The 12,903-nt window shown below is 43.4% G+C and overlaps 1 protein-coding gene across 1 annotated transcript in view; it reads right to left on the reverse strand.

The window, feature by feature from the left end:
- nectin3a (nectin cell adhesion molecule 3a) overlaps nt 1-12,903 on the reverse strand; it is a 65,567-nt gene that overhangs the window by 20,145 nt on the left and 32,519 nt on the right. Inside the window, exon 2 of the mRNA XM_014163107.2 lies at nt 5,995-6,342. Within this exon, the coding sequence (XP_014018582.1) occupies nt 5,995-6,342 (348 nt within the window). The remainder of the gene's footprint in view (nt 1-5,994; nt 6,343-12,903) is intronic.

Here is a 12,903-nt window from a genome sequence, read left to right on the forward strand (position 1 = left end):
TAATACTCTGTGCTGTTGTGTGTGTGTCTGTGTTTCATTGTGTGGTGTCCAGTCCTGAACTGGGGAGTTGGGTTGCTGTTAATGTGTGCTGCTATTCAGTGCTTTAGAGCTAGGGTTATGTTACACTGGCTTCCTGTGAGGATGCTGAGTTACTGTGGGTTGAGACATCAGTCGTGACACAGATTTCTCTCAATAGAGCAGCATAAACAGATCCATGTGAACAGACAGTGACCGCTGTAACATAGCACTCTACCTGTTTCACAGAGCACTACTTCACTGTTCTAGTGCACCGACAGACATAATAATAAAGATACAAATAATTCAGATTTATCCCGAGAGTCCAAGGAAATACCGCAAAGAAATACCGCAAAAAATCAGAAGTGCCCATTTAAAGGGTTTAAACCAAGATATGGTCACTATGCCAAGGTTCTCCTCAAATAAGAGCAAATGAAACTGATATTTAGTAACTATCTTTGATCAGCAATGACATTGTTGTGAATTGCAAAACAGGCCGTCCATAAATTCAGAGCGTTATCATGTTCCTCAATTAATTCAGCGCATTTCACAGAGCACACCCAGAGTATAGCGTTGTTGAATCATACACACTTTGTGACAGTAGTCAAACAAAAGTCAAATGACCAAAGTTGCTAAACTTGCTAGATAACCTAATTTTAACGAATGACGGAATATCTCCTATATTTGGCTAAATCTAGTTGATGATTATACAGATAGCAGATCAGCACATGAATAACGGGGAGATGAAGAGTGGAAATATTTTCAATATCAAGGTACGTATCTTAACAGGGACCAACTCTTGTTTTAAAATACTGATATCTACTCTCATATCGTTTGTTGACAACACATTCTCTACCGAAGCGCTCACTTAGCTAGCAAGTACGAGACTGCGCAGAGAAGAGGGGGAAACGTTAAAGCGGTATTTTGACATGCATAGGAGAAAGACGTGCTTTGATAATGCAACCTACAGAATACAGAATAAAGTTACGAATTTTCATGCGAGACAGGAGTCAGGATTTTTCAGTAGGATTGGGACTGGATAGGAAAATAGCCTAGGCTCTAGGACAGGAGAAGATAGACATTTCCCTCATTCCTCTCTGAATTGTTAACAGGCTTCATGTCTGTGACAGAGATGCCTATGTAGTGAATTGTGCCTAGGCCTACTAAATTTGTGACTGTCTGAAGAGTCACAATGACTGCTCAAAGAGACACAAATTATTTTATAGGATATACTGTAGGCGTTTGATGTAGGGTTTATTAACTGCGTTCGCGTCTGCAGTCCAGCAATGCCAATTATGCGTGTGCTTTGAATTTATGGCGACTTTGTGTTAAGTAAATACGCTAGACTAAAGGCTTTCATGCGTCAACCTGTTTGGATAATGTGCAATTCCATTTTTTTGCTAATCTGATGCTGCGCATGTTGTGTATTTTGTGGAATTGCACAATTCCACAGGTTCAGGAGAGGGAGAGAGGCTAGAAAGCACTACTCCACTTCACAAATTGTCTCTAGTGTTTAAATCTATGATTCAGGGAGCTGTCAGGCTGTTTTCCTTTTCCATCATTACTCATCTGAATCTCTTGCCTGGCTACCCAGATTCCTTGCTCCAGCCAACCGCTACGCCACACCCACGGACGTTAGTTTCTTCTCTGCAAGGAGTCTGGATCTGAGTACCTCCCCGACCCTTCACCGAACGCAAACACATTTGGGACAGTCTGATTGGTCCAGAAACCAATGGGTTGGGCCAGAGCCAGAACACACGTGGGTAAAGCAGTGGTTTGAAAATTTGGCATTGGCTTTGATACTCCGATTGGTTAGAGACAACTTTATTTTGTACAACGCCCCTCCTGCCCCTTGTCACCACAAACAACTTCAATGAATGACAGAGCAGCAGAAGAATTTAGTGTCAGTTGTCAGGCTACTGAATCTCCCCTACCCTGCTATCTCTTTTTGCCGTGTCCATTTCTCCTTCCCCCTCTCTTTCTCTCTGTCTGTGGTCTCCTTCTCTCCTTGCATCTCCCCTACCCTGCTCTCTCTCTTTGCCATGTCCATTTCTCCTTCCCCCTCTCTTTCTCTCTGTCCGTGGTCTCCTTCTCTCCTTGCAGAGGGCACGGCACTAACAGCTGCTGGACTTCATTTCACAGTGACAGTGTGGCATGTGGGGCACACATACAGGATCCTCCAGACAAGGCCATCGCCCCCAGACATCTGCCGTACCCCTCCTCACAGTGGAGCGACACCCCAGAGACTCCCTCTTCTAAAAATATACCCGTGTCTCCTACACCCGGGCATCACGCAGCCATCTCAGTCAACCTGCTCACATTGTGCCCCACACCCTCATCTAATCAACACTCCCCCCTCCCCACCCCACTCACTGACCGCGCACAGTAGCTCTGTTGTGTTAAGGGGGCATCCTGGCACCCCCCCTATCCCCTTCCCTCCAGTGTAACCAAATCAGGGGTACGTGCTAATTTGGAGAGGCTGTCGGGGAGGGAGGTGGTTCAGATCTATCTTGTTGAGTGCAGAGGGTAATGATTTTCCGTCAGACAGGCAGAGAGCAGGCAGTGGGAGCCGTGTTGGCCCTGTCCCACCCACACACTGCCCAGTTCCGCTATGCTCCCATGAACGTGTAGGGCTGGGAGGTATACCTTATTTTACGATATACTGGTATTGATGCACAAACCAGTTTGGGTTTTTACTTTACCTTCTATAACGGTATTTGAATGTTTGGTTTGTTAAATGTGATACAGTGTATAACATAGATTTTTATAGTTTACTTCGCTTCTTGAGTCATCTTTCTCCACTCTCTCTCCATGCCGCTTTCCACACAGACCTAGCCACGCCCCCCGTCACTCAAGGAGCGCATTTGTTGTTCCTCGAACACGAGACAGACACTTGCGTTCAGTCTGCATGGTCAATGCAGCACATGCAACAAAGTTGATGAAAACTATGCAGTTTTCACTTTGCTTCTTAATAGAAATCCACTAGCGTTATATAATTACACTATTCGTTTGTGTTTCTTACATATGCAAACAGCTAGATTGTATTTTCTTAGCAAGTTGGGCCGAAATCTTGTTAGCCACTAATGCTAATCCCTAGTTAGTTGTTTAGCTAGCTAATAATGGTAATGAGTCAGAGCAAACATGAGTAGTGATACAGCCTGATAATACCAGTGATGGTTTAGACCTAACTCAGCATGTTGTTTGTGCAGCAAATGGTCCACCCACACAGACAGTGTGGTGAAGAAGGCTCCTTCTTCACCACCTGCTAACCATGTGTAACCATGTGTAACCATGTGTAACCATGTGTAACCATGTGTATGTGACCAATAACATTTGATTTGATAAATCAAAGAGGAATACGCAAAGCATGAATATGTTAGCTACATGAAGTAGCTGTAACCAAATCAGGGGGACGTGCCATTTCATTTTCTTTAGATTGAGTTTACCACCCACTTTGGGCTGCATGGAGTAGCTAAGAGAAAACATTAAATGTAGCCAAAGATTATAGGGTTCCTACCCTGTCACAATAACTCCTCCCTGGAATTTTCATTCATTGTCATGTCAAACAACACTATTCAAAGTGCCCACTACTATATTAGAACTATAGAATTAGAATAATCATTCTATTTTCATGATTCCAACAGTTCACCGATGTGTTTTGCTCTAAATCGCAAGTCAAATCGCAATTGCAATATTTGGTTAAAATTAAGGACTAGATTGTTAGATTGCCCATATCGTGCAGCTCTACATGGAAGTGTGGAAATTATGTCAAATTAGTGCAGGAAATGCAGAAATGAAATGAAAATGCTGCAAATTATTTTTGGTTGAACTGAATAGTATGAAACAATCAGAATGGAGAAAGACCCAATGAAATCACTTAGAATGTATGTGCTTCCCCCCTAGGGTCACACACTACTCAAAGCAAATGTAGATATTTTGTTATTCAAAAACATTTAAAAAATGTATACCGTGATATGATATTTTGGCCATATCGACCAGCCCGATCAGAGCGCAGCTGACAAAGCCAGTCAACCAGGACTACAGTTGAACTGTAAGGCCAGTGGTCAAACCATGCAGTAGCTCCACAGTTTTGACATATCAATCAGTACACTTAAAAATAATTACAATTATCACCAATCTCTGCATTTATGGGGCTCATTGGATGATCAAGTAAATCATAGAGAATGGATATTTTGATTATCTAATGAAACACCTTCTAACAATAAAACATAAAAATGTAATTTGACCCTCAACAATTGAACAAGTCTTGCCATGGCACTGTACTGCTGCGAGGTTATGTTCTCTTAAGTTTTTATGACTCAGCTGAAAAGAGAAGATGTTATTGCTCCACATCAAATGCATGTCATGGACAGTAAAACATGGCTATCAGTGAGTCATACAGAGAGATCTGGGCCTGAGTAGAAGGCCGCTTATGGTTTGATGATACAATAACTCAGAAAGTTAAAGTGGAGCTCGGCCAGACTGTGGAGTTTGCCGCAATGTCAGGCCTAGTATCATCAGTTGACATCTTCATTAATGCAGCTTTTTTAAGTGTTGTCTTGTTTTCTCTTAGAAGTCTTAGCAGAAACTCAGTCTCTTAGAAAACTGCATAAGGTTTCTCACTTCCTTGTCAGCAATAACAATCCCAAACAAAAGGTCATTCTAATTCTCAGAGTTTCGGTGGTGGTGTATTATACCTTTGCCATTGTTTACATGTGGGGGCTTGAGGCTCAAGTAGCAAAGCTCCTCCAACCATTAAAATGTAACCCTTTGCCTTTTGTAAGGTTAGGAGGAGGAGGAAGGGGGTGGGAGAGGCAGAACGAGAAAGAGAGAATGGGGGGGTGGGGAGGGGTTTCATTACCTGAATGTACACTGCACTCCTCTTATAAGATTCAAATCTATCCCAGACTATTACATTCTTACAACCGTTGTTGAAAGGGAAGCTATGAGCTTTTTGTTTTTGTATCAGTGATTATTCTCAGAAGAGGAGTGTACCCAGTCACAGTGTTAAGAAATAACACACCCCCAATAAACAACAACGCAGAGTCAAGTAAGGCGGGTGGAAGCCCAGGTTGCGTCCCAAATGACACTATTCCCCATGGCCCCTGGTCAAAAGCAGTGCACTAGAGAAGAGCGTGCCTTTTGGGACACAGAAGACTGAAGGTAGATGTGGGCTAATGGAAGGCTGTGGAGGCCCAGACACTGAGTCGAGGCAGGCAGCCTCCTGTCACAGCAGCACTTAATGTAGCCCTCATTAGTCATCAGAGCCAGCCTGAGGCCGAGTGTCAAATTGCACCCTATTCCCTATATTGTGCACTACCTTCACCAGTCAAAAGTAGTGCACTACATAGGGCATAGGGTGCTATTTGGGACTCAGTCTCAGGAGAGATATACACATGAAGCCTGGCTGGCTGCAGCTTTCATCACCGTCCACAATCCAATCAACTATTATAGGGGTGGAAACACATGCTGACCGAACAACAATCCTTAAAGTTCACTCTCAGTAAGGTGCTACTTTATAATGTGTCCATACGAGTTGGAACCTTTACATGTGGATTTGTTTATATTAAGTCAGTAAATCTATGTGGCATTTGGCTCCTACAGTAATAAGGCTAGCTGTATGAATATTTATCAAGTCTGAACTGACCTCCTATAATTCATGGGGACAATGAGAACACTTTCCGAGAAAGGACATTCAGGTCAAATGGAGCTGGTGCTGTATGCTTCTACAGTACAAAAAGTAACTGTTTCTTTATGGTGGACGCCGAGTGTCTGTGTCCCAAATGACAGCCTATTCCCCATTTAGAGCACTACTTTTGACTAGGGCCCATTGGGGCTGCATCTAAAATGGCACCCTATTTCCTCTATAGTGCACTACTATTGACCAGAGCCCAATGCGGGCCCTGGTCAATAGTAGTGCACTATAAAGGGAATAAGGTAAATTGACCAGGTCCGAAGCTGTCTAAGAGTTCCACATACCTAGTATATTGACGGTGGTGGATGCCTGCGTGTTGCCCAGTGGGAAAGTCGCCACTTTACACGTGTAAGACCCGATGTCCTGAAATCCCACGCCTTCCAGGACGATGGTGGCATCGTGCACGGAGGGGTTCAGGAAGGACAGGCGCCTGGCGTAGTCTGGGGAGATGGAGATGCCAAACTGGGGGTTGAAGACGGCCAGGGTGATGGTGCCTGAGGGCAGGCGACGCTCCCAGGAGCTCTGGGTGAGGCTGAGGTTGGTGCCCACCTCCACCCTACAGCCCAGAGTAATGTTCTTCCCCAGCACAGCACTGACCCTCTCTGGGACCAGCACCTCGTTACTGCTCACACCTATAGACAGGGGGAAGGTGAGAGACACAGTTAGTTAGATATAGACACAGTTACAGGAGAGATCCATGTTGAAAATCCATGTCATAAAAAGAAAAACTGTAATCAGAACTGAACCTTAGTCAAAAAGGAGAACAACATGGGCTTCTTTTCAACTTTTATTCAACTTTTTTTATTCCTCTTTCATGCTTTTATTCAGAAACGACAGCCCCTTCCAAACCATAGAAACCAAACCGCCTTGACGAGGTAGGCTTACATTATGAAACATACTATATCACGTCACTTCCCTCTCATGTTACTCTTCCCATGGGAATGGGCTGATCGGACTTCTTTCTGGAACAACTGGTCATGCCGTGTGTTTGTGATATTAAGGTGGTATTTCAACAGTGTAACAACGGATGGGCTTTTAGCTTTATGATGGGGTTTATCAGGGAGATGTGTCTGAGTCTGGAACCCCTCAATGTGTGTTCACTCCTAATGAGCAACACACACCGCAACACACAGCAACAGACATTCAGCCTCCCTGTTCACCACAGGACGTCCTCACTGTCACTGCTGCTAATTGTTAGAGCACCTTGCCATATAAAGTCAAAGCATTATAAAGAAAAAAAACTTTCTGGAAGGAGATGAAACATAAAAAGCAATTTGATGTTTTTTTACTGTTTTTAAAAGGCCCTTTCATGTCTATGCATGTTGGGAGTTATTTTCAGCTTGCTGTAACATGTCAAATGTGGGTTTTTCATGGGGGCTGGCTGGCTAGTTCAGATGCTGTGATTGAGTAAAGGCGCAGAAAGCCAATGAGGAGAGAGGATGAGCAGTGAGCACATTATTATGGCAGGCTGTATCACAACCGGCCGTGATTGGGAGTCCCATAGAGCGGTGCACAATTGGCCCAGCGTCGTCCGGGTTTGGCCGGTGTAGGTCGTCATTGTTAATAAGAATTTGTTCTTAACTGACTTGCCTAGTTAAATAAAGGTTAAATAAATATTTATTTTTTAAAACAGTGGGGATCAGACGCTTCAATGGACGGAAAAGAGGCAATGAAGCCTAACATGATTCAGCAGTATTGTGTTCCTCTACCTTTTGTTTTCCTTTGCTTGGAAAGTAGAAGCTGCATGATACAAGCCTACTAGGCTAATCTGATTTATAGTAGATAGGAAGCTAGTCTGTCTAGGGGGTGTACTTCTACATCAAGCTGCCTCCCGCTACAGAAACAGGAGATACGGGTAGGTGCCTCCTGCCCTATGGGTGTAAGGTTCTGGGTGTAGCTGGTGCAGAGGAGTCAGGCACAGGACAGCAGAGATGAGTAACACAATGAACTTTGCTCAAAATTTCCAAATACATGAAGTAATACCAAGCCCACAAACAACGAACCGAACTTACAATAAAACAATCACTCACAAAAACCATGGGGAAAACAGAGGGTTAAATAATGAACATGTAATTGGGGAATTGAAACCAGGTGTGTAAAACAAAGACAAAACAAATGGAAAATGAAAAGTGGATCGGCGATGGCTAGAAGGCCGATGACGTCAACCACCGAACGCTGCCCGAGCAAGAAGAGGGACTTCGGTGGAAGTCGTGACAATGGGCTATTCTGGCTCGGACAAGGCTTATACAGTAGGCCTACTTCCTACTAGATAGGCCTAACACCTCGTGCTGGATGTTTGCAATAACTAGCTAGTCTAACCATTTAAGAAATTGAGCAATACATGCCTACAGTAACATTTAGAAACACCATAGGCAGCAAACTCTGAATGAATCACTAGCCTACAACTTGAGGGAAATGAATTTGAACTTGAAACACATCTTAAATTACAGGTTAGTCCAATGCCTAGAATCATGGGCAAAATATATTCCAACCAAGAAAGACCAGAGTCAAATGTCTCTAAATATAATAACACAAATGAGTCATTGATACCCACATACTGTATAAATTTAAACATTAAGTTCATATGAACTTTTACAACCCTGTCGTCTATATTGAATTGTTGGGGGCACACCTCGTTGTAAATCTTGCACTAGCCTTCATGTTTTTACATGAATTGAATGCCTTTCAAAACATTCAGTGTAAGGTCTGAGTTTTCTTAACGCAATTCAAAGTTATATTTGGGAGATCTAAATTTCCACCTACCAATGTGTGTGGAGTAAGCTAATAAAAGCGGCCTACTGGCTGGTGCTTTAGGGTCCTTGACATGAATATGAGAGGGAAACCACAGCTACGCTATCCTGGCTAAGAGGGAATATAGGCTCTCCCTGCTCCCTCGCCTCCCCTGTCATTTCAGGGATCACATGTACGCGTGCACGTGCACACACACACTCCCACACTAGGGCTGTCCCAGACTAAAACAAATCTTGGTCGACCAAGAGTCGTCTGTTCTTTCGACCAATCGATTGGTCTAATTTTAAAATGTCTATTTTTCCATGTATAGACATCCTATGTGCTTTAATCAAATCAATGAAATGCACTGAGCTTGTCTGATGCTTTAAGAAAACTGTTTGATGGAATAATTAAGACACACAAGTGGCTAGAGGGACTCAGACCGCAATTGATTTGAATGTGCCTGGCCCGACTCAGACTTACTGTGCTGTGTTAAAGAAAAAATACAGCGAGTGACTGTGACTAGAACCCTTTGGCTCTCTCTCTTCCCTTCTGCAATGACCACCACAGAACACCAACAGTGTGTATTGTGTGATATCCAACTGTGTTGCTGAAGCTGCAACATACAGGGCATTCAGAAAGTATCAGAGCCCTTCTCTTTTTTCACACTTTGTTACATTACAGCCTTATTCTAAAATGGATTTCACACATTTACACACAATTTAAAAACGGAAATATCACACTTACATAAGTATTCAGACCCTTTACTCAGTACTTTGTTGAAGCATCCTTTGCAACGATTACAGCCTCAAGTCTTCTTTCATACACCTGTATTTGGGGAGTGTCTCCATTCTTCTCTGCAGATCCTCTCAAGCTCTGTCAGGTTGGACGGGGAGCGTCGCTGCACAGTTACTTTCAGGTCTCTCCAGAGATGTTCGATCAGGTCGATCAGGTCCGGGCTCTGGCTGGGCCACTCAAGGACATTCAGAGACCTGTCCCTAAGCCTCTCATCCATTATATTGGCTGTGTGCTTAGGGTCGTTGTCCTGTTGGAAGGTGAACTCTTGCCCTAGTCTGAGGTCCTGAGCACTCTGGAGCAGGTTTTCATCAAGGATCTCTCTGTACTTTGCTCCATTCATCTTTCCCTCGATCCTGCCTAGTCTCTCAGTCCCTGCTGCTGAAAAACATTCCCACAGCATGATGCTGCCACCACCATGCTTCACCGTAGGGATGGTGCCAGGTTTCCTCTAGACGTGAGGCATGGCATTCAGGCTACAGAGTTCAATCTTGGTTTCATCAGACCAGAGAATTTTGTTTCTCATAATCTGATAGTCCTTTAGGTGCCTTTTGGCAAACTCTAAGCGGGCTGTCATGTGCCTTTTACTGAGGAGTGGCTTCTGTCTGGCCACTCTACCATAAAGGCCTGATTGGTGGAGTGCTGCAGAGATGGTTGTCAATCTCCACAGAGGTTCTCCCAACTCCACAGAGGAACTCTGGAGATCTGTCAGAGCAACCATCGGGTTATTGGTCACCTCCCTGACCAAGGCCCTTCTCCCCTGTTTGGCCGGGCAACCAGCTCTAGGAAAAGTCTTTGTGGTTCAAAACGCTTCCATTTAAGAATGATGGAGGCCACAGTCTTCTTGGAGACCTTCAATGCTGCAGACATTTTTTGATACCCTTCCACAGATCTGTCTTGGAGCCCTAGGGACAATTCCTTCGATCTCATGGCTTGGTTTTAGCCCTGAAATGCACTGTCAAACATCTCAAGGTTGATGAATGGAAACAGGATACACCTGAGCTCACTTTTTGAGTCTCATAACAAAGGGTCTGAATACTTCTTTATAGGAAATAATTTTGGGGGAACGTTTTACCCGTTTTTCTACCAAATTTTGTGATATCCAATTGGTAGTTACAGTCTTGTCCCATCACTGCAACTCCCGTACGGACTCAGGAGACGCAAAGGTCGAGAGCCATGCGTCCTCCAAAACAGGACCCCGCCAAGCTGCACTGCTTCTTGACACACTGCTTGCTTAACCCAGAAGCCAGCAGCACCAATGTGTCGGAGGAAACACAGTACAGCTGGCCACAAGGAGTCGCTAGAGCACGATGGGATAAGGACATCCCAGCCGGCCAAACCCTCCCCCAACCCGGACGACGCTGGGCCAATTGTGAGCTGCCTCATGGGTCTCCCGGTCGCGGCCGGCTGCAACACAGAACGGGATTGAACCCGGATCTGTAGGGACGCCTCTAGTACTGCGACGCAGTGCCTTAGACCGCTTCGCCACACGGGAGGGCCAAGGGTCTGAATTCTTATGTAAATAAGGTATTTCTGTTATAATTTTTTTTTATAAATCTGCAAACATTTCAAAAAAACTTTTTTTGCTTGGTCATTGTGGGGTATTGTGTGTAGATTGATGAAAAAAATTCTAATTGTGGGATCCATTTTAGAATAAGGCTTCAACGTACAAAATATGTAAAAAGTCAAGGGGTCTGAATACTTTCCCGAATGCACTGTATAGCATATCATAATCAAATCAATTTATTGGTTATAACAAACTCTGAACACCGTAACACGTGACAGCAAAATGGATGCAGATAACGTGACAAATAAACTCGAAACAGGGGAATGTTTACTGGTTGCTCAGGAGGTAAAGGGGAAGTCAGATGTGTGGAATAAATGTGACTAGTTATGGAAAATACTTGAGATCAACAAAAAGAAGGAAAGGAGCAAGCTCTGCCTGCATATTATGTGTGCCAAATAGGTGCTGTATAGATTACAAAATAATTTTTCTGACTGTTTGGAACAATGTAAACAACACAAAATAAATTATCAGCATACCAGTCTGTCTTACGTACATTTTTTGTTGTACAGCCTTTATTACAACAAAGACTAAAAACAGTCACATTCAATTGTAAATAACATTTCTGAATTTGAACGTTTTAGGCCTATTTACTGTTTACGTTAATATTTCAATGGTCTCCTTGTTATTTTATTTTAAAACTAAAATGCTTGATTGCATTTCAAATCATGAATGACTCTTATGTTATGTGATGACATTGAACAAATAAATTATTGATTGATACAGTAGCCTATATACAGTTGAAGTCGGAAGTTTACATACACTTAGGTTGGAGTCATTAAAATTAGTTTTTCAACCACTCCACAAATTTCTTGTTAACAAACTATAGTTTTGTCAAGTCGGTTAGGACATCTACTTTGTGCATGACACAAGTAATTATTCCAACAATTGTTTACAGACAGATTATTTCACTTATAATTCACTGTATCACAATTCCAGTGGGTCAGAAGTTTACATACACTAAGCTGACTGTGCATTTAAACAGCTTGGAAAATTCCAGAAAATGATGTCATGGCTTTAGAAGCTTCTGATAGGCTAAATTACATAATTTGAGTCAATTGGAGGTGTACCTGTGGATGTCTTTCAAGGCCAACCTTCAAACTCAGTGCCTCTTTGCTTGACATCATGGGAAAATCAAAAGAAATCAGCCAAGATCACAGGAAAAAAATTGTAGACCTCCACAAGTCTGGTTCATCCTTGGGAGCAATTTTCAAACACCTGAAGGTACCATGTCCATCTGTACAAACAATAGTATGCAAGTATAAACAGCATTGGACCACGCAGCCGTCATACCGCTCAGGAAGGAGACGTGTTCTGTCTCCTAGAGATTACGTACTGTGGTGCGAAAAGTGCAAATCAATCCCAGAACAACAGCAAAGGACCTTGTGAAGATGCTGGAGGAAACAGGTACAAAAGTATCTATATCCACAGTAAAACGAGTCCTATAACGACATAACCTGAAAGGTCGCTCAGCAAGGAAGAAGCCACTGCTCCAAAACCACCATAAAAAAGGCAGACTATGGTTTGCCACTGCACATGGGCACAAAGATCGTACTTTTTGGAGAAATGTCCTCTGGTCTGATGAAACAAAAATAGAACTGTTTGCCATAATGACCATCGTTATGTTTAGAGGAAAAAGGGGGAGGCTTGCAAGCCGAAGAACGCCATCCCAACCGTGAAGCATGGGGGTGGCAGCATCATGTTGAGGGGGTGCTTTGCTGCAGGAGGGACTGGTGCACTTCACAAACTAGATGGCATCGTGAAGAAGGAAATGTATATAAATATATTGAAGCAATATCTCAAGACATCAGTCAGGAAGTTAAAGCTTGGTCGCAAATGGGTCTTCCAAATGGACAATGACCCCAAGCATACTTCCAAAGTTGTGGTAAAATGGCTTCAGGACAACAAAGTCAACGTATTGGAGTGTCCATCACAAAGCCCTGACCTCAATCCTATAGAAAATGTTTGGGCAGAACTGAAAAAGCATGTGCGAGCAAGGAGGCCTACAAACCTGACTCAGTTACACCAGCTCTGTCAGGAGGAATGGGCCAAAATTCATCCAACTTATTGTGGGAAGCTTGTGGAAGGCTACCCAAAACGTTTG

Source organism: Salmo salar, chromosome 20, assembly GCF_965601325.2.
Source record: "Salmo salar chromosome 20, fSalSal1, whole genome shotgun sequence".
Classification (NCBI taxonomy): Eukaryota; Metazoa; Chordata; class Actinopteri; order Salmoniformes; family Salmonidae; genus Salmo; species Salmo salar.